The sequence below is a fragment of the Arctopsyche grandis genome, chromosome 2 (assembly GCF_051622035.1).
Source record: "Arctopsyche grandis isolate Sample6627 chromosome 2, ASM5162203v2, whole genome shotgun sequence".
NCBI classification, from domain to species: domain Eukaryota; kingdom Metazoa; phylum Arthropoda; class Insecta; order Trichoptera; family Hydropsychidae; genus Arctopsyche; species Arctopsyche grandis.
The window spans coordinates 28,459,255-28,482,427 of record NC_135356.1 but is presented as its reverse complement, the minus strand read 5'-3'; the positions used below and the strand labels follow the sequence as shown (position 1 = coordinate 28,482,427).

Sequence of the window (23,173 nt, the reverse complement as noted above, 5' to 3'; positions counted from 1 at the left end):
CAATAAACATACAAACACACACACATTTTTTCTAGATCACTACCGGGATCCCGGGATTGGAAGCCTTAGTACACACATATATAATATATGTACCTATGTATATAATATATCATTGAAAAAACCAAAAATATCAATATGAAACCATTTTTTGATAAAAATCGTTTTTTTGTCAAAGAAATCAATATCCCTCTAAAGCTTGGAAATTACTAAGAAATTTGTCTTTGAATCAGAAAGTATCTCGAATATTCTGTTTATAACATTTGACATATATATGTATGTATGTAGATAAAGATATCAACATTTCCCGAGTTCGTTTCTGAGAATCTTTTATTGAAGAAAAAGTACTTTAATAAAATGTGATTTTATACTTAGAAAATTGAAAATTGAAATTGAAAAAGAAAATTGAACTTCTTATATAATATGTACTGAGCCGTAACTAGGGCAGTTTGCACCCGGGGCAAACAAGCTATTAGCTCTCCCCCTCCCCCTTCTTTATTTTTTTCCTCAATTTTACAAAATTATCGTTTCCCTATTTAACACAAACAAATAAATTAAAATTTAAAATTATAAATTTAATTAAAAAGAAAATTGTATATTCCCGATTCCTGGCGTCATACATATGAACCTATTTTTCCCAAAATAAAAATCAAGGATTTTATTTTACATAATATTGGTCATCTGGGCCCCACCCTCCCCCCCACTACAACCCTTGCGTATGTATGTATATAAAAAATCTTTTAAAAAATCGTAAGCCTTACTTTTCAGTAAATCAGTAACTTTTCAAACTGTATGTGGTGGGCATGATAACACTCCTTTTTTACAAGGCTTTTTTATGTTTGACTTCGCAAACGATTGAGCTAAATTTAATACAGTCTTCCGATCGTTTTGAAACCTTAACGTTTTGGTCAACGATGGAAATTTCAATCGATTTTTATTATTACAAGCCTCCCTCTTACTTCACTTTCGATTTTTTCGTCTGACGAAATTTGGGTTCCTATCCGATCGTTTGCTATTTTACTCGGCGTGGTCATCAATATACATATGTATGTGGAAATGAAGTCCGTCATAACGATGGTGAAAAATAATCTTAATAGACACGTTTAAAAATACTCTTGCATCCTCTTTCTCGGTGACGTTTATTGTCCACATTGCCACATTTGTCCACACTGTTCCGATCGTTTTTTCCCTTTGCGCCAACCTGTCGCTATGTCAGATTTTAATTGCTTAAACGCCTATAACCTTTTAATTTTTTATTACAAGCCTAAGTTCGGAAACGATTATGTCGTGTGACGAAGTTTGGGTTCTTATCCGATCGTTTCCAAACTTTGCCATTTTGATCAGTTTGGTCATTAAGTGGAAATATAAGCGATATAAGCGAAAGATAAGCGATATAAGCAATATAAGCGAAAAATAATCGTAATAGACACGTTTGAAAATACTCCGTCATATTTCTTCTTAACGTCTATCGTCCAAATTGATCGTTCAGACTGATCGTCCAGATTGATCGTTTTAGCCTCTTCTTACATTATATCTAGAGGTAGGATAGCCAAGGGGCCGCTCATTGTTCCATTGTTGTAAATCCTTTGTAAAAAAGGTTCGCCAAACCTTTAACAATGCATTTACAACATTTGAACAATACGCGGCACGCTCTGGGTCCGGGCTTTAATTGTATCACTTTTCGCCACCATCTCACTATGTCGGATTTTAATTGTTTAAGCCCCTATAACCTTTTTTTTTCACTCTATATTTTATAAAATTTGCGGCTTAAGTCAGGTTTATAGACGAGGCAGACCCGCTAGACCCGTTGACCCACTCCTTCCTGTGATTGGCTGTTTTTTGCGATTACTCAAGTATTGCCGTTCCGTGAATAAACCCAACTTTAACCTGATGAAATACTCCGACATATACTGCCTGGTTCGCATATAATTTTGAACGGTCGGGCAGCGTACGGTAATATTTAGAATTCCGGTAAAAGTGGTTCACCAGGACAATGATAGTGAAATATATACGCAAAATGTGGATGCGTGTGAAAAGAAAGATGAAGCGTCAATTTGGCACAACGCGAGCCCGTTTTGATTCACATTTAGATGAATTTGTATTGGAACCACAAACGAATACGTATATATTTCATTCGCAATATGTGGAATATTTCCGTATGCTGCCCAATCGTCCGAAATTATTATATTATTATTGCTTGATAATCAATTTGTATATTTGATTATCAAGCAATAATTATTATAATTTGTATATTTGATTATCAACCGTCCGAACCAGGCAGTATATGTCGGAGTATTCCATCAGGTAAAAGTCGAGTTTATTCACGGCACGGCGATACTTACTAAAGCTCGCAAAAAGCAGCCAATCACAGCAAGGAGTGGGTCGACCGAACCTAGCGGGTCCATCTCGTCTAGAAACCTGACTTTTACCAAATTTGCTTTATTACAGTTCGATGGTGAAAAATAACACTGTTCGACTAATGACGAAATTTTTTTTGGTTCAGAGACGAGATATGACTTTTCTTATAGATCTATGCCCAGTGCACACGAATCTGGTAATAAAATATGTTGATTGGCTCGAGATTCGGAGATATGTGTTTTTTAAAGCGCGCGATTTTTCTATATCTTGGTATTGTTCGGTCGATGTCTCAAAATCTGTAAATTTAAAATTCAGTACACTTCCAATTAACCCTTTTTAACGAAAACAAAAAATAGTGTGGCCAGAACAATATCTTAATAAACATGTTTAAATAGAAAATACTCAATATAAAATAGTATTAACAGTCGAAAAAAATTTGCAAGTGAAAATACGTACTTTTGACTTTTGATTTGAACTGGACGACTACTTAGAGAGATTTGAAAGCTGAAAAGTACTATAAATGAAAGATAAAATACCCGACTATAGATTCCAATATTCATTTTGAACAGGAAATTGACCGATTTTAAGACATCGACCGAACAACACCAAGATATAGAAAAATCGCACGATTTAAAAAACACATATACGTATATCCGAATCTCGAGCCAATCAACATTTTTTTATTACCAGATTCGTGTTTACTGGGCATAGATCTACATATAAGAAAAGTTATATCTCGTCTCTGAACCATTTTTCGCGTCGAACAGTGTAATCATAATAAACACTTCTAAATTTGCGAAAATTTTGAAGATGGTGACGTTTAATTTCAATGATCGACCCTAATCATGACTAAATAATTACATATATACTTAACGAGATATGAACGCATAAATTATACGAAATTAGAGCACAACGAAACACACACACACACACACACACACAGCCGATGCGCATTGAATGATTGATGCGTTTAATTCAGGCAAGCTGAGATGTGCAAACATCAAAATTGTCGGGTTTTAGTTTAGTACCCACGGCGCTAACGACTCGAGGGCCTCGTGTGAGCGAAACTAGGGCCAAGGTAAAACAATTTTTGTCCCTTCGCCCGCTATAATAATAATTCAGCGAGCTTGTAATGAAGTTCTCGCCCGGCGGCTTTACCTACCTGTATTATGAGCTTCATAAAAACTCCCCGTCATTAATTTAGATTACGGGTTAATTGAACGGTATCCGATGAAGGTGTATCCGATGAAGGTAATCTAATTGAGCCGTCGGGATGGCAAAATGTTACGTAAGCGAATTCGCAGCGAGCGAGAAGATCACGTATCTGATTTGAAAAGCTGCCGGCATGCAGTTAATATCCTGTGCTAGTACAGACTTTGAGAATCAAATTGAAAATTGCAGTGGGAAACTCTATAGACGATATTTGACGCGAGTACGAATCGTTTATTTCTAGCAAATAGAGACAGCTTTCTACGGCTCTTTTGTGAACTCGTTTTGTGAAAGTTTGATCACACTATTTGCTTCACCCCACCCCCACACTACAGCTAAAGAAACAGTTCGGAGGTTCGGAGGATAAAAAAAACAATTCATAAAAAAACGCGGTGTCGGTTGTCGGTGATTTGTCAAAGGGTTTTTTTTTCTTTCGTCGAAATAAAATTAATAATCACACATTATCTGATAAATTTTACCTCTGAAATGATTTAATTACTTGATTTATTTCGACGAGAGAAACAATTGAAGAATAAAAAAAATCCGTTTGATGTGACCGACAACACCCCGGGCTAGCAAAAATCGTTGGATCACCCATACTAATACATGATAATACATGATACTACATGATACATAATACATGATACTAATACAGCCAGCAGAAAAGCTCGGACGTTAAGCTTCTGCTTACCGTCAAGAAGGTGCCGGGTTCTATCCCTGAATGAAAATGAATTTTTCAGAGTATGCTGTTGGTCAGACCTGGATTTGTGACTCCAGGTTGATCGTTTCCTATCAGAGTTTGCCAATTTTCTCTGATTTCATTGTTGAAACGGTTCCCGGAAAAAAAAATTGGCTAAAAATCCTTCCTACCTACTATGTCACCACTATTTGAAATTTGATGGATGTACAATAAAAATTTATGTACAATTCATAGATGTCTCGTTAATTTGCGAGTTTTTTCAGTGTCTCGCAATTCAACGACTTATAATAAAAAAATGCTGCATTTGTATTTGTAATTGGCCAGGAAGGCGCATTGGGATTTACCTGTAAGGCCTTCCTGGTATATATGTAAAATAAAATAAAAATAAAATAAATATGATATATTCTCAGTATCTGTGCTTTACGGGGAAGTAAAAATAATAATTCTTTGATTTTTTATCGATCTTAGTGCGTATCTTCGTAAGTCAAAACATCTTAAGTCGAGGATTACCTGTATGTGATTGTTGATGATCTAATTTTAGGGCAATCTCGAAAATTTATTTAATACGATACGCATTTAAAACCAGAGAAATATTATAATTTCTCTGCTTACGAGCGAAAAAATATCTTGATATAATTTTTTAAAGTTGTCACAATATGTTACTGATCGATAAAAAAAACAATTCATAAAAAAACGCGGTGTCGCTTGTCGGTGATTTGTCAAAGGGTTCTTTTTTCTTTCGTCGAAATAAAATTAATAATTACACATTATCCGATAAATTTTACCTCTGAAATGATTTAATTACTTGATTTATTTCGTTTGATGTGACCGACAACACCCCGGGTTGGCAAAAATCGTTAGATCACCCATACTCATACATGATATATTCTCAGTAATATATACGGGGAAGTAAAAATAATAAATATGCCAAAGTATGAAAACGATCGGATAAGAGGCAATTTTTTTCCTGAATGCATATCTATACAATCAGAATGATATTTGACAGTTTAGATTTGAATAGGATGTGTGATTGTAGACCGTTGAAACAATAAAGGTTTTATTTGTTTATTTAAGATATAGCCAAGCTTAATAACTAATTATATTAAATCACACAAATAATAATGTATTAATATATACACATACATTCACATATGTACATACATACATACACACTGTTTGAGGTGTTACCTTACAGATACCATAAGTTTATCAATATATAAGTATATTTGTAATTTCATCTGGCAGCTTATTATAAGTAACAACACTTCCATACATATACGTTTTTCCTACTCTTATTTAATTTTAAATTCTGTGATTTATTGCTACCTCTAATGCTATATTTATGTAAATGTAACCCTCTGTGGTGACCGCCGGGGTTCTGGCAGTACCAATGCGATGCACGGTCGGTCAGCGTTTTGCGGGAAGCATTCTCTTCGTCAGAATAAACAACACCGTCACTGTTGCACTCGCCTTCCCCCATACCTCTAATAAAATATCCATCGAAATACCTAGGTAACATTTTCTTATCTAACTTATAAATAAAAACCGACATATATATTTTCAGAGTATCATCAAATTTATAAAATACTTTAACACGGATCTTATACTAATATACCTATTTATGTACATCTAAGATACTCTTCGTGGCTCTATTCTGTAATTTTTGTAGCCTATCTAAGCCTAGCCCACAGAAAAGATCCACAACACATAAAATGTGGTCGGGCAATTGCATTATATATGATAACTGCCTCCACCACATCCACTATACTATGAAAATAGTATTGAAATCACTTGGAAACGATCCACCTTGAATTTGTTAGACCAGCATACAATGAAATCCATCCCGGCAAAAAGCTTTATGGATAAACCGTCATCTGATGTGGAACCCACGGGGTTATGATTGTATTCTTTAGAAAAGTTGGACATGATAGAGGAGGGGTAGTAGATGTTAGATATGCGTTCAGCTATATCAGCGGCTTCGAATAAAAGTGAACACTGACTCATTAATGGATTATATATGTCGCAGTATCAATGCACACACGTCAAATGTCAAATGTGAAAACGTAAACAAATGTCTGTTAGTGAGTGTGTGAGCTATCGACGCAACACCGGTGGCGAGTAGTAATAATAACTAGAGCCCGGAATCTGAAGGGGCTGTTTATTGTTCAAAGATTGTAAATGCATTGTTAAAGGTTTGCCGAACCTTTTTTACAAAGGAATTACAACAATGGAACAATAGGCGGCACGTTTCCGGCCCCTTCAGATTCTGACCTCTAGTAATAACGCAAAAACGGACGGGAAACTTAGATATGCTTTCTGAATTGTAATCGTAAGTGAAACGTAAAGGAGGTTTGTAATCATATTTTTTGATTTTTAAATGCTTTTTATTATCACTAAATTATGATCACAATACATCTTATGTCTTTTTTAATAGCTACTGATCTACTGATCATTTTCTATTTTACAATTTTAATTTAATTTCGTTAGTAATCGTAGTATTATATCATTCTAATGTACAGCATAATAGGAAAAAGAGCTCAAAAACCTATTTACAATTCTTATAAATGCTCATAATACATCTAATACATAATATTAATTAAAGTCTCTCAAGAGTCGACGATCTAAAGCAGACTCATCAGTAGAGGTAGGATAGCCAAGGTGCCGCTCATTGTTCCATTGTTGTAAATCCCTTGTAAAAAAGGTTCGGCAAACCTTTAACAATGCATTTACAACATTTGAACAATACGTGGTACCTTCTGGGTCCGGGCTTTACTCATCAGACTCATCAGTAGAGGTAGGATAGTCACAGTGCTATCCATTGTTCGGCAAACCCTTAACAATGCATTTACAACCTTTGAACGATACACAGCCCCCTCAGGCTCCGGTGACTACTCATCAGACGATCTAAAGTAATCACCGAGACTCTTCACAAGTGTGTTAGTATGGTTATTAGTGATTCTGTCATAGAATCTACTGGTTAGTTTGTTAGTGATGTCTGTAACTAACGGAATATTATTTATGGCATGCAGTTTTTTCAAGTTAGTATTATATGTACTACCGGACATTATACACATACAATTACTTAATCTAGCTCGGCAATAAGAAATTAAAAATTACGTAAAAGTAGAGAATATCTTAAATACATGATTGAAATTCCCGTTACTCTCACTACTCACAATTTTTTGAAATAAGGCTTTAATATTCGAAATAAATACATGTCTATGTATAGTATATGTACCTATATAATATATATGCATAATTTTATTCACATTCAAATGAAAAAACCGATGTTACCGTCACTTTAATTATACTAAAAATCTACCGTTAACGTCCTATTAAAAATCCCATTTTATGCAAATGTGTTATAAAATAAAAGTCTTGGCTTGAAAAGGCCTAAGAACCGTGGCCTAAATCATACCTCTTACCCGCTTCTCAATAGTAATTTTATACAAAAATAGCCAACATTTCAAAATGTGAATTCATTCATTTAAATCAGAGAAATGTTATAGTAATAGAAGTGGCTTTAAGCTTCGTATTGTTGTCAAGTGGAAAAAGTCTGTGGACCTTTCATAATAATTTGCCCGGCAGTCGTATTTGATAATTTTAATTAATTTTACTCGCAACATGGGTAAGTGCATCGTTAAAAATTGCACAATGCATTCAAAAACACACTATAAACAACACGGGATACATTTTTATAAGTAAATTAATCATTTAAGTAATATATTATTCAATTAACATCGTAGTTTGGCAGTTTTTAAAAGTGAAAAAAAAAATAATATAAACATGGTTCATTTTATACTATATATATATTTTTGTTGAAACTATACATTACTCGTTAATTTAAGAGTGGCCAAAGACAGACAAATGCAAAAAAAAAATGGATAAAAATAATACGCCAATTGAGAAACAGATTGGCTACCAACGCCCATCACCGCTATACGCTCAAATTGTATATATATGTATTTATATCAAAATAAAACTTTTATTTCTGTAGGGAATATGTGATGTCCCCGGTTTTATTCCGTGCGTGTATCTGTAGTTATGGAAACGTTACGTGGATTATTATGTATTGGTAAAGGCGGTTCTATTATTATAACATGTCTCTGCTTTGAATACAAACGTGAGATTTCATGACGACAAAGTCTCCATGACGACTATGTGCTTCTTTTGAATGATAAAATTCATCAAAAAATATATATATATACATATGTATATGTACGTACGTTTGTAACATATATGTACATATTTTCCGAGGTATTATTTATTATATTTATTCTTTATGAAGAAGAATTATATTAGATCTGGATAAATAAAGGTAATTCAAGCATCCCAGCGGACGTAACGCGTTTGTGCGGTAATTTATTTTGCGAGGGAAAAATTGCCTTATAAATTGGCTTTAGCACGGCTCACTTTTAACCCGTTGGCGACCCACCCGTTGCGTAAGGGTCGAGTAGCTCGTAATTTAGAATATGCCAGAACATACGCAGCCCGACACGAAGACAAACTGCTGTATATCCGGTCTACGTGAACCGGTCTAGCACTCTTAAAAAGTCTGTTCCGCTCCACTCAAAGTCTCGATTTATCTTCATGGCGGTTGCGAATCACTCTTCATTTTCGCACAACATCTACTAGAGTCGTCCCCATTGAACGCTCTACTCAATTGCAATATGCCTGCTCAATTGCATTATATATATGTATGTATAACCAACGTGGCAGTGGCGTAACTAGAAAATTTGGGCCCGCATGCAATATATTTTTTTTTTTTATTGAAAAATCAACAGACAATAAGATGTATAAATGCATAAAAACATATAGTTAATATATCTATATATATATATAAAATTGAATGTCTGTGTGTGTGTGTGTGTGTCTCGAATAGGCTCCTAAACCGAACCGATTACGATCAGGATTCAGAATTTGTTGTATGCATGTCCGGGGAGATTATTGTGAAAAAAAATGCCCAAAAACGGGAACAAAAACGGGGAAAACGGGAATGAGTATCATTGCAACGCTATAATTTCAAATGTTTTCGCGTCGCGACCAACGTGTTCGCAGCCTGCGTTTTACCGACAAATGGGAACGGGAACGAGAACGGGTACGGGAACGGGAACAAGAACGGGAACGAGAATGGGAACGGGAACGGGAATTGCATGCGTTATTGTGGCATTGCAAAGCATGCCGGGTTCAGCTAGTAATATAGTATATATAAAATCCGAGTCCAATTACAGATTTTTACAAAGATAAACAAATGAAAAAGATAAATACAAATGAAAAGGAAAAGAATAAAAGCTATAACATGATTAAATAGCACATTGCCTTAATAAACTAAAGTGTTAAAATATTGGAAAAAGGTTATAAAATAGAATAGAAGAAGAAAATGATCAATCGGTCAAGATTCTCTTGATGTTAGTCCTTAATTGATGTAGGGAAATACCGAACAGATCAACCTCATTCAGCTCCCCGTTAAACATACGATAAACACGCTGCAGATAAGAATATTTTTGGGAATTAGTATTGAAAGGATTAAGGGAAAAGAGTGCAACGTGTCTAGAATACCTAACTGGGATCCTGAAATCAACCTCACTCAGTAAATCAGAACAATCAAGGAAACCATTTATGAGCTTAAAGAAGAATGTAGCATCAGTAAGTCGTCACCTGACAGAAAGATTGTTAAAAGATAGGATTTTTAAAATATCAGGAACAGTAGAATGGGTATAGGTAGGAAAAAGGTAGCGTGAGGATTTAATAAATTTATGTCGGACTTTTTCAATACAAATTATATGGGATAAATAAAAAGGTGACTAGATAATTGAGGCAAATTCAAGGTGAGACCTTACAAAGGAAAAATAATGTAATTTAAGTACATAAGGATCATTAAAGGGTTCTGTTGAGGATGAGAAGCGTTTAAATCTCTCGGATTAGGAATCCGAGAGATTTAAACGCTTTGTTGATAATGAAGGAAAAAATGTTCAAAGAAATCGAGTTTATTATTGAATATGACACCAAGATCCTTTATAGAAGATGATGTGTTTATTTATTTATTTACATATATACCAGGAAGGCCTTACAGGTAAATCCCAATGCGCTTTCCTGGCCAATTACAAATACAAATGCAGCATTTTTATTACCAGTCGTTGAATTGCGAGACACTGAAAAACTCGCAAATTAAGGAGACATCTATGAATTCTACATAAATTTTATTGTACATCAATCAAACTTCAAATAGTGGTGGACGAGTTAGAGTCTTCTGTAATGTCACTGTGGCTAATATGTAAATAATTTTATAGTGATATAGCTAGGTACAAAAAACGTATAACGAAAGCATTGAATTGATGCTGAAGTTCCAGTTGCAAGATTTGAAAACAAAACTAAAGTATTCGAATTATTGTACATATGTATGTAACTTGGAAGTTTCAAATAGTCCGTTAGTTTCAATGGTTCTTTTCAATTTAGTTTTCCAACTCTAAATCCATTAATTATTAGCTTATTAACATAAATAAAACTACTGCAAATAAATCTAAAGTCGATTTTTTCGTGTTTTGGTGTTATCAAAGTCTGCTATTTCGCTATCAAAATTTATTTTATTCTCTAATTCATATTCTATTTTTTAAAATGCTTTAATTTCATAATCAGTCTTGACCGCCGGTCAATCTTAAAGAGTTTTTGATAATTTAATAAAAAATAGGCGAGGGTGCGTAAGACGCCCCTTGGATTCAGCGCCCTTGACAACCACCCTGTTGCGAATACGTTGTTACGGCACTCGATTAATTCATGAAAATATAGTGTTTTTACCCCCAATCCCACATCTAGGACATTTTTCGATCGATGACCAACCAATATTCAACATCCTTTAAGAAATACATCTGGCAGTCGCAAAGATAAAAGACCTAGCTCTCTGCGGACCGAAGCTATACCTGCTATCCCGTTATTTCCCCGAATTATATTTCGGGTGTGTTTCAAGTTGTAATTTAGGTAGGATAGCCAAGGTGCCGCTCATTGTTCCATTGTTGTAAATCCTTTGTAAAAAAAGTTCGGCAAACCTTTAACAATGCATTTACAACATTTGAACAACACGCGGCACCCTCTGGGTCCGGGCTTTAGTAATTTGCAACAGCAATCCAATACAACCCAAATGCATTTTAAAAAGTACGATGTCTTGTTTCGTATTTTCTAAGGAGTATAATTTTTTCGACTCTCATTTCTTTCGGCCACCTGTGTGCGTTGCACACATTTGATTGTTGAAACAGTGATATTTCCCAATATTGTCTACACTGTATAAATTATTAATCCATCATTAGTTTTGAGTCGGAAACAAATGTGTTACACATTTATTTGTAGAATACTTCCATCAATAATACTGCCTGCCACTCGACTAAGCAACAAGTGTCATCATACAAAAGGCAATTTTCAAATGAAACAAAACATTCAATACAAAAAGAGAGGGAAAAAAACATTGCTACAAGTCTCACATTGATGAGAATATTTTTTCAACGCATATGTACACATACATGTATTGTTGCCGGTGTGTGAAAAAATTTGCATTTATATAGAATCCAAAGCTCCTCATAGAGGATTCCAAAAGGTTATTCAGGCCACAACGCCGAGGAGTCTTTTCATTCAGTTTCCTTTTTGCGATCGAAAAGTTAATAAAAGAGCATACACCAAACGAAGGCCTTGTCGTTAACAAGAACTTATGTATAGAATAATAAAATAGAATCACACATGTATGTACATAGAATACTATGTATAAGCGTAGGAATCCTAGCGCGCTGTTGAACAAAAAAAGGGACAAAACGACAAAAAAATGGATGAGGACCGAACTAGGCAACTACTTAATATTATTCACATACTTATTATAATTTATAAAATTCTTCTATCACTTACTCTCACTTCTAGCCTCTCCCGCACAACAACTTCATATGTTTATTTGACACGTGTTTAAACATTTGATCCCGGTCAGTTAATATTATATTTATTTATCATGGTATCAATATACGATATTTTAGATATAAACTAGATAAATTAATTAAGATATTTTGATATTTCTACATATGAGTACAATATATGTATGTATATACATACAAAAACATATCTACTCATCATACAAATTAGGCAAAGTTAAGATCATAGATTTCCGCCATCACCCAGGAGGTACTATGAATAATGCTTTACCTTTTTTGTGGAAGGTTCCCCAAGAGGACTATAACCATCAATACTACATATAGCATGCACAATATTTATTCTAAAATTAATAATTACGAAACTCATCAAATATGAATAAGATATTAGGATATATTAATTAGCTGCGACTAAACTAATATAGGTATTATTTGGATATAGCAAATAATTCATCACTTGAGTTACATATGAACATACATATAATATAATCTATTATACTATAATACAGAACTATTTTCGTAATACACTATTAAATTTTGTTCCAAATTTTGTATGGTCATACGTCGACGCCTATCATTGTGAAATGTCGTATTGTATTCATATTTTCAGTTATAGAGCAATTAATTTGTTTTAATTTTAAAAGATTTGATATGTTGTTTATCGTCTTAAATCCCGGATTTTTCTCCAAAACGCTATTTAATTTATCCATAAATATGTATATACATATGTGACGTTCATCGGAGACTCGCCTCGTTTGTGTAAAACATAATTGTCCTTGAAGTTTTCAATTACAAATTGCCATGGGGTGTATAAAGCAGCCATAAACACAATGGCTTTCAACTAAATGGAACATTGATTGCCAACGAGCACCGACGGTATCCATTATTGTGGCTTCCCACCGCGCAAACTTGAAACAATACCGCGAAATGTCAATAAAATTATCCCGCTGTATAGTGACGCGTCTGGGAAATTTGCAGGGTGGGGGCCATTTCTAATTTTAAATACACATTATGTTTCATTACATTATTATGCCTGAAAATCCCCAGATTTTGCAGGCATAATACTTATGTAACGTTATATCTCGAAATCGACTTTATATAGTAGAATTCCCAGCGGAGGAGAAAGATCATGGATAGGATGCATTGATTATGCACATGATAATAAAAATACCTGAAGGGCAGAATGGTCTGCTCGGTAATTGGATTATTCGTCACATTGCGGTGGTCACAAAGACAACTTTTCCCATGAAAATCGCGAATATACTATATATAAGCCAGCAGCATAGCTCGGTCGTTAAGCTTCTGCTTAGCGTCAAGAAGGTGCCGGGTTCAATCCCTGAATGAAAGTTAATTTTTCAGAGTATGCTGTTGGTCACACCTGGATTTGTGACTCCAGGTTGATCGTTTCCTATCAGAGTTTGCCAATTTTCTCTGATTTCATTGTTGAAACGGTTCCCGGAAAAAAAATTGGCTAAAATCCTTCCTACCTACTATGTCACCACTATTTGAAGTTTGATTGATGTACAATAAAATTTATGTACAATTCATAGATGTCTCCTTAATTTGAGAGTTTTTCAGTGTCTCGCAATACAACGACTGGTAATAAAAATGCTGCATTTGTATTTGTAATTGGCCAGGAAGGCGCATTGGGATTTACCTGTAAGGCCTTCCTGGTATATATGTCAATAAATAAATAAATAAATTTGGTACTCAAGTTCTCGTTAGTATGATGGACTTTTCGGCTGCCAGATGTTCCGTTATAGAGATTTTAGTGACTTTGTGACGAGTACTTTGTGACCAGTAATCACCGAACCGGTCTGCTCGTACCCCCGATTTAATAATGTTACTTTTTGGATCAAAAAGGCGTGTTTGAATTGCGTTTTTAAACGCCGAATGCAAATTTGAGCTATTGTTGATTTCAACGGGTCGTTTCGGAAAGGAATTGTGATACACGAATTAAAATAAAGTTATATGTTATCTTATATATAATTTCTAAAGACTTTGTAACGGTGCTACTTTAGTATGCGATCTACCTTTGAATCGTAGTCGATTTTTTTTTTATTTGTATCGTAGCAAAGAAATGTTTATTACAATTTTTGTTTTTTCCTGCCATGTTGTCAAAGCATTTCTATCAAAATATCGTCAGCAGATACATATCTCTTAACTAAATCTTAAATGAATAGGTCCAACGTTAACTTAACCTAAGCTATCCTGACCCTTAAATAAATAGGTCTTGGCTGCTAAGCTATGTTTTTTTTGTGAAAATATTGATGAAATAAAACTATTACTATTAGATTAGCCAGGTTTATATTACAAACACCGAGCGAAGCCGAGTAAAACCACTAGTATATAAATAAAATGTAAGGTAATTTATAGGCACGCGCTCGTATTAAAAGTAAAATGTTGAGTGCGTGCACTACACGCTCGCCGATCCAACCCGTTCAACCGTTCGAAATAAGGAATTAATCGGTCGACACGATCGGTCGTCACGCCACATCCCTATGTATAACGTATACTACTGGCATTCTGAAATTTGTTTTTTTGAAATCTCCATACTTGCCCACGCGTCCGCCACATACATAATCACAAACATACCCACATACATCGCGTCCGTTTTTATACATGTAATAATATTATGTATGTATATTATATCTAGGGTGGTGGCCATTGACCTCGTGCCACCACCGTGGATCCGCCATTGCCGCTGCAGCAAATTATATAAATTTGGCGAACAATTTATACGTGCACATGCGCAGTAAATATTGTGTTATTGTTATTGCGATTGTAGTGGATAAGTTATTTTCCATGCGTGTATGTAGTTATGATGAAATTATTTGGAATAGATTGTCCCGAGGAGCTGTGAGCTATGCCGTAGGCTGTGGTCTGGTAGTCTTAGCTCAGATCCCAGGACGGGTACCATGCCATCTACAGGATCCGCTCAAAGCAGTCGTCATTCTGTTTGCACTCCTCTACTACTTCTTCTTCTGTAAGAAAAGTAAGTTTTATTGCTATTTTTCAAATATGTCTACAGTATTTTTACTTGTGATGTGTTTTTATTTGTATAAGACTATCAATGTTCCCAATATATGTATGTATAAAGATAGATACAACTCTCAAGGTGACTCTCTCAATAAGGATTCTCGGGATAACTTATTAATATGTCCAGAAGTTGTGTAGATATCATGTGACGAACTTCGGCATTGAAAGTTAAAATGTTGCATCAAGTTCAATGTAGTTTGAATAGGATGAAACTTTGTATGCTCGTTATAACTGGTGGTTTGCTATATAAGAGATGTAACTGGTATGAGTGAAAATTAGACGAAAGATGGGCAAGAGCAGTACCTAAGATAATGTAAGATAACATATGCATGTATATATGTAGGTCAGAAGTGAAAAATATGGACGAAGTAAGAAAAGCTTTTAAGGTTAAATGGAGGAGTGTTGCTTAAAACAGATAATAATCAAAGCGTGTTCAAGAACTTATCATCGCCAAAAGAAAATATTATAAATACATATTTTATATTACTTTTGATTTATCAGGTAAATGAAATACATCATAAATAACGGAAAAACATAATATATCTGTACCCGGGGGGGGGGGGGGGTTAGAAAAGTCTGAAACTTGAGATTATTGAAAGCTAAATAATGCCGTTCGTATCACATTTCGTTCGGAAATAAACAATCTGAATATAAAATACTTTTCCTCGCAAATAAATGAAATAGTATTGATTACATTTGAAGGTGAACAATCCTCCGATTACGAATTAAAACATGGTGTTATTTTTCAGTTAATATATGTATATGGACATACTCCTCGGTATAAATATATGTATATACTATGTATTGTTCTGTATTTGAATATCGATTTCATTTAGATGATTTTCAAGGTTTATTGATTTCATTTACGACTTTTTAAATAATAATTTACAATCTTTCAATCTGTATGGAGAAATTCGAATTGCATGCTTATACTAAAAAATTCAAAACAAATACAAGGATCTCTAAAAAAAAAACAATTTTATTTTATTTTCCGGTCTCCGTCACGAGCCCGAATGTGAAACGCCCGAAAACGCAAATATCGAAAATCGAAAGATCTTAAGTCGAAAGATTAAAAAAAAAGGGTGCATGGTTAAAGGTACATACTAACTTAATTTCAACGGTACATATTCACTTAATCAACCAGCAGCGTGGTCTAGTGGTGAATGTTGAATTATTTCGTACTTGATGTTACGAGTTCGATTCCCGCTAAGTCTCGCTGTTGGCCAGACCTTGGTTTATCAAGGTCGATCGCTTCTTATCAGAATTTGCCAATTTTTCTGATTTTCATTGAAACGATTCCTGTAAAATTGGCGTTTCCTTCCCAATTGTCTGTTGCAAACCTTTCTTCTTCTTCTTCTTCTTCTAATGCCGAATCCGTATTCAGACGTAGGCGACTACCATGGGCAGACATCGTTTATGGCCCGTGCGAATTCTTCCCTATGATGGGCAAGCCGAAATAGCTTTTCGAGACCGAGTCCCATCTATGACCTAATGTTCCGGAGCCAAGAGAGCTTCTTTCTCCCAAGCCACCGTTTGCCTTCTATTTTCCCTTCTATGATTGTTTGTAGAAGGCGATATTTGGGGCCGCGAATAATGTGGCCAAAGAAATCCATCTTACGGCGCTTCACCGTGTCAAGAAGCTCTCTCTTTTTATCAAGAAGCTGGAGGACTGTTTCGTTTCTTACATGCTCCTTCCACGAGATCTTTAGCAAACCTTTAGTTATTGTTATATCTTAGGTTTCGCCATATTGCTCACCATAGATGTCTCTGTGGTTGTTTATCGAATATAAATTCGCATTGTTACATGAAAGTCATTCATCGTTATGTATCGTATTAATACGATGTTTGTAATATCTGACCATAGATGTCAGATATTGTTTAGATTTACATGTATCTATGTAATAATTATGTGGACAAGGAAGGCGCATTTGGGGCTTACCTGTTAAGCCTTCCTGGTATATTTGTATGTAAATAAATAAATAAATAAATTTGTGCGAGCAGGATACAACAGGAACAGGCTTTTCCTCCCGTATTAATGTGCGCGCGCAGAATACGGGAGGAAAAGCCTGTTCCTCTTGTTCCTGTTATATCCTGCTCGCGCAAATTAAGTGAGTATGTACGTGAGAATGTACCGTTTACCATGCACCCTTTATTTTTAATCTTTCGACTAAAGATCTTTCGATTTTCGATCTTTGCCTTCCGATATTTGCGTTTTCGGGCGTTTCACATTCGGGCCCGTGAGGTAGACCCTTTATTTTCATATCATACATGCATGTGTAAGAATTTAAAAACATTTGAATGCATTCATTTAATAAATTCATACGAGAAATCTTGATTCAAGTGCTAGGTCTGAGAAAACTATTCGCCGCTTCAGTTCTCGCCGTCGGACTCTTCATAGCTGCCGACTACGGTCTATGTGATGAATTCAAATGCCGCGGAACCCAATCTCACCTAGGTAAGCCGTCTTAAAGTATTACAGAGTATCATCGAACTTTTTCCACTGACTATAAATAATTCAATTTTAAATCTTCATCAGAAGGTCAATGGGAAGCTCGAGCTGGATGGACACTGCTGTATTTAACCGGATTGGGCCTTTTTACATTGCACTTCACGCTGACGGAAGAACATATTACAAACCACCCAATTGTACGACAGCTTTTACCAACATATCAGAACATATGAAATATACTTTAACTGTTAACAAATTGCTTTTTGACAGGAAACATTGGAGCAGTCACCTTCGGACTCTCTACTATCGACCGTATCACGAATGGTGGCTCAAAGCGAATCGTGCGACCAATTAACAAACCTGAACGCATCCCAAGATTCGCTTAAACTTGATCCAGGTAGTATTTTAATATATCGGAATGCTTAGCAAAAGCATTTATTAGAGTTACCATACGACAAATGCCGTTTGTTGATCTTTCAAGGTAAAAATTCGAAGCTTTGTATACTGGTTACGCTTTGGATACAAGGAGTTACTTGGATATTCATTGTAATTTCTGGACTGCTGCTCGTTATCATGTCGAATTTTATGGTATGCGTATACATAAATCATTGTGTCGATGGTTGTTTGGGTGTTTTAATTGTTCTTTGTACTGTTTTAGACATTGCATATACACAATGAATCCATCATGAATGTTACAATGAGTGGACTGATGTGTCATTTGCCTCATTTACACTTACAAAAGCCGGTACACCATTCAGTCAGCTCCTTGCCGATAGATGAGAGTAAAAGTGGAAGTTTTATTCATCACATCGAGAGGTATAATATGATTTTTAATAAGCGAATTGTGTGATGCGAATAAAAAGGATACATATATTTAAGAAAATATATATTTACATATTTGTTAGCAAATTGCTTTTGAATTATTATAGGTAATGATATACTTTTGAATGAAAAGATGCAAGTTTTTGGGTCCCAACGGGGAGTCTGTATAAATTTTTAAATGATACCGTTGACGTTTGCTTATTAGTTTTAAACATAGATGGCGGTAGAAAAAAAAATATTGGTGTTTTTATTCAAAATAATAATTTTATATACAAATTATAGAGTGGTATGTTTTTAAAAAACTTTTTTTCACTTGTTAAATATGCCCCGTACTAGTCTATTTTTCAAATTTCTCTGTGTTATTAAATGTCATACGGTTTGATTATGGAGTTGAATTATTTGTATAAAATAAATTATTTTGTATCTATTTAATGCTTTTAAAGCTTGACTGGCAAAGAAGACATAACCGAACACCCAAGAACCAAATTTGAAAATTTTATGGAACATGTTCATCTGTTTAATACTGAAAGCAGGTAATTCTATATATTATTTCAATAAGTATGATTGTATAATTTGTAAAGGCATTGTTATGAATTGTTCAATTTCAAAACAGCATTTGACAGTTTTGACTAGAGAACTGCCATTTCAATTTCGACCATAATTTATATGAAAAATTATAAAAGAATGGTCTTCTTAGTTTTAACATTAACTGAGTGACAGTGATTATGTAAAACGGGGGTGTTCTTAAGTATTTTAGTTAGAAAAAACATAATTTTTCCAACTTCAAAATCGAATTCCACCTCCATCAAATAAATCTTAAATTATATTTCACTGAAAGAGAACGAAAACTGTTTTATCAATTATAATATTTAAGGCTTTGCACTTAGCTTCATAACACCCTGTATAATTTAATGGTGGGTTTGTAATATTTTGTAATATATAGTTCAAATCATTGTGATGCTTATATTTGGGTTCACTGGATTAAACATTTAGCATTCCTTAGACTGGTTGGAGAACATACATATGTACATTTATGACTATGCAGTGCTTAAATTAGTTTTTTTAATCCTATGATAGGTATCAATTTTGGGCTCCCTAGCGCAATGATTTATAATGGTATATATGTATGTATGTATACGTATTTTTCTATCAAAACTAGTAAAAAAAAGGTGCTCTTATTTCATTAACTTACGTAATTACGAAACTGAGTATGCGTTTATTGTATTTAGTCAGAGAAATGTTATAATAATAGAAGCTTCTTTACGAATAAATAAATTGTTTCGATATTACGCGGTACTTCTCCATAACTACGCTAAAACGCACGGAATTTCAATCAGGGTCATCACATATTCACTACGGAAATTAAAGTTTTATTTTGATATAGATTTATTTACAATTTGAGTTGGGTGTTGGGCGTTGGTGGCCAATCCATTTCTTTTCTCAGTTGGTTGATTATTTTTATCCACTTTTTTGTTTTTGTCTGTCCTTGGGAACTCTTAAATTATCGTGTAATGTATAGTTTCAACAAAATATGTATAATATAAAATGAACGATGTTTATATTAATTAAACTTAAATAATTGGTAGTTAATATAATCGAGTATTGGGCGCCACCAAGAGAAATGTTTTTACATTTATTTAAAAATAATTTTTACATTTCTCTGGTGCCACCCCTGAAATGTTATGTAGAATGCGGGCGATCGCCATAAAACTTTTATAAACTGTCAAACTACGATGTTAATTGAATAATATGTTACTTAAATGATCAATTTACTTATATATCTCATAGTGTTTTCGAATGCATTGTGCAATTTTTAACGATGCACTTGCCCAGAGAAGTTTTTATCGGACATTCGTCGACCAAAATTATTTAGGAATGTCTGTGGACAATCGTCACTTGACAACAATATAACGCCTATAGACACTTCTATTATTATAACATTTCTCTGTATTTAGTACATAAATTTAAAGTGATTAATGAAATGTATTCATACAGTATGAAATTTTTAGGACACACCTTACAAAAAAAACATTGGATCCGTTATTTTCATCGAAAAAGAATCACAAAAAACAAAAGGCTTTCGAAAATTCGACGGGTGAATTGCTATCAACAACAGATCATGCGAAAAATAAGAACTACAAATATTTCAAGAAAACAAACAAAAAACACAAAAACGATAATAAACAAACCCATAAAAATATTAAAGCCAGTGCAAAAAAAGAGACACCATCAACCGTTGACCCTCACAAACATTTTACAAAACCAGCGACTCCCAACAAAACTGATAGTCAGGACATTCCAAAAGTACGAGTCAAGCGTAAAGCATTGGAATCTTTGGGCTTAGGCTTCAAAATAATACACCCGACCATTTCTATTCTGAAAGATCACATAATAACCAACAAGATGAATCCGAATCTAGTGGGACACATTATTCTCAATAAGACAAATGCTAACATCAAAGGACACAAATTGGCCTTCAACCAAGACAGACTAAATTCACTACAATGGTACTACGAACGCAGAAACAAAATCGACATGAGCACGACCCCGTCCTCAAGAACAGAAGACAAGAAAACTCACAAAAAGAAATCATCACATCATTCAAGGAAAAAGAACGCAAGAGACGGCAAACATGGCAAAGGCCACCACCATCACAAAAGGACCAAAAGGGATCTGAGCTGTTTTAAACACGAGTACATCAACGAGTCTGAACATTCAGCGGTGAAGAAAGATCCGGAGCCGGAAGACGTCATTGCAATGTCCACTTTAAACGGTACCATCAAATCGAACAGATTTAGCAACCATGTGAATTCCGATTATCTTTATACTATTACAAAATTGGATAAGAATTACTGTAACCACATTCCGGCATACGGATGGACCGTTTTCGTGGCTTACACCGGATTTGCAGTGAGTTCCCTGCGGTTTTTAAAACTCTGTCAATCGTCTGTCTTCACCATTGCCATGATGACTCCAGCTTTACCTCTGACTGGTATTTGGTGGGCTGTCTTCACTCACACTACAGGTAATACTTTATTTCATTTACTGAGACACTAAGGAGTAGGGCATCCAACTAAGGTTAAACTGAAACCGTCTAGCTGATTAAATTATAATACCATCATGTTCAAGTTGTTTAGATTTGTACGATTTGAAGCACTACAATGTCTTCTTATTATTTTTATATTACACATATCTGTATGTATACATTTCAGATGGTGGTCTAGTTGTTGAGCCGACGATAAGCGGAGAATTGATCTGTGCTCTTCTTAGTCTTCCGATAATACTTTTGGGACTTACGCTTCTTTTCAAGGCACAATTAAATCAATCGCTATATTGCAGCTCGTCCAAACAGACTTCCCAAGATTGCTTCTCCAAGTATGCATATTTTTAAGCTTAACATATTATATTTCTACAGATTTGTTAACCCTTTGAATGCTGACCAACGCCGATCGGCGTTTTGCCAACAAGTCCATGAGCCTGAAATACGCTGATGGGCGTTGTTTTTTGAGTATGTAAAAAAAATAAACAAGAATACTACCCGGTAAGCCTTTCCAGGTAGTATAGAAAAAAAATGCATTGAAAATGGGTTGTGTAATCCGTGTCAATGTTTATAAAGACTGGTTTACACCGGGATTTCTGAATTTATAACCATAGCAGAATTTCCCAATGGAGATCCCTAATTGCTGAGTATTTTAGATTGTGGCTTGGCATTTAAATTTTGAGCATTACATTTTAACAACAATGAAGAAGATGGAACTAGTTTTGGTAAAATACATTCATTAATAGAATTCTATTGTTTATTTTATATTGTTGCAAGATATGTTAGAGAGTCTAAACACACCTTTACAAAATTCGATATCCTCGCAGGTAGTTATCTAGGATTTGTTTGGATTAGCTACAAATTTTATACCTGCTTTCTATTGGATTTATAAATAATTCTAGTTGGAAATGTTGGCGAAATTTTCAGCGTGGCGGGCTTTCAGCACTCAAAGGGTTATAATTTCGTTACTCACAAACATAAAATACTTGGAGTCCTCCAAGCTAAATTTAGTTCTTTGAAATTCTATGTATTATAAGTATTATTGTGTATTAGTGTATTATAAGTAAAAACAAAATACCTACCTATGTAAGTACACACATATAAACAATATAAAAATTGATTAATTATCTAAATTAATTTTCAATAGACGGCGCTAAATGCGCGTGAAGCTATTTTCCCAAAAGAAATTCGTACATTTTGTTGGCAGTGTTTTAACTGTGACGTACATATGTCGAATCGAAACGACTATTAGGGCGAAATCACACAGCGCGGGATGTGGTATGTGGAACGTCGACAAGCTCTCCTACATTTCTTAAAACCGCTATTGACAAATACAAGGATACAATTTTACCGAACTCACTCAGGGGGGTCTATTTTTTGGACGTTTTCAAAGGAATTGTACCTTGTACGCATCCCATGAACCCACGTCCCACATGAACTCACTCATCACCGCTGTGTGAGTTCGCCCTTATACTCTTATGTATGTACTACGAGTGTTAACGCAGACACACATACACACAGAATAGCGCTATTATATTAAGTAATGATGGATTTGTATAATTTTCAGCTTGTCGCAAGAAATGAATGATCATAAACTGTACGTCGAAGGAGATACCGAATATGAAATAAGAAGAAAGGCAATCGCCGATATAATTTAG

At 34.6% G+C, this 23,173-nt stretch overlaps 1 protein-coding gene across 1 annotated transcript in view; it reads left to right on the top strand.

The window, feature by feature from the left end:
• Positions 1-23,173, top strand: part of LOC143922338 (uncharacterized) — a 186,979-nt gene extending 163,806 nt beyond the window's left edge. The window contains exons 5-14 of the mRNA XM_077445562.1: positions 15,009-15,160; positions 17,546-17,659; positions 17,741-17,850; positions 17,924-18,050; positions 18,135-18,241; positions 18,312-18,469; positions 18,919-19,008; positions 20,485-21,500; positions 21,688-21,850; positions 23,083-23,173. Of these exons, the coding sequence (XP_077301688.1) occupies positions 15,009-15,160; positions 17,546-17,659; positions 17,741-17,850; positions 17,924-18,050; positions 18,135-18,241; positions 18,312-18,469; positions 18,919-19,008; positions 20,485-21,500; positions 21,688-21,850; positions 23,083-23,173 (2,128 nt within the window). The remainder of the gene's footprint in view (positions 1-15,008; positions 15,161-17,545; positions 17,660-17,740; positions 17,851-17,923; positions 18,051-18,134; positions 18,242-18,311; positions 18,470-18,918; positions 19,009-20,484; positions 21,501-21,687; positions 21,851-23,082) is intronic.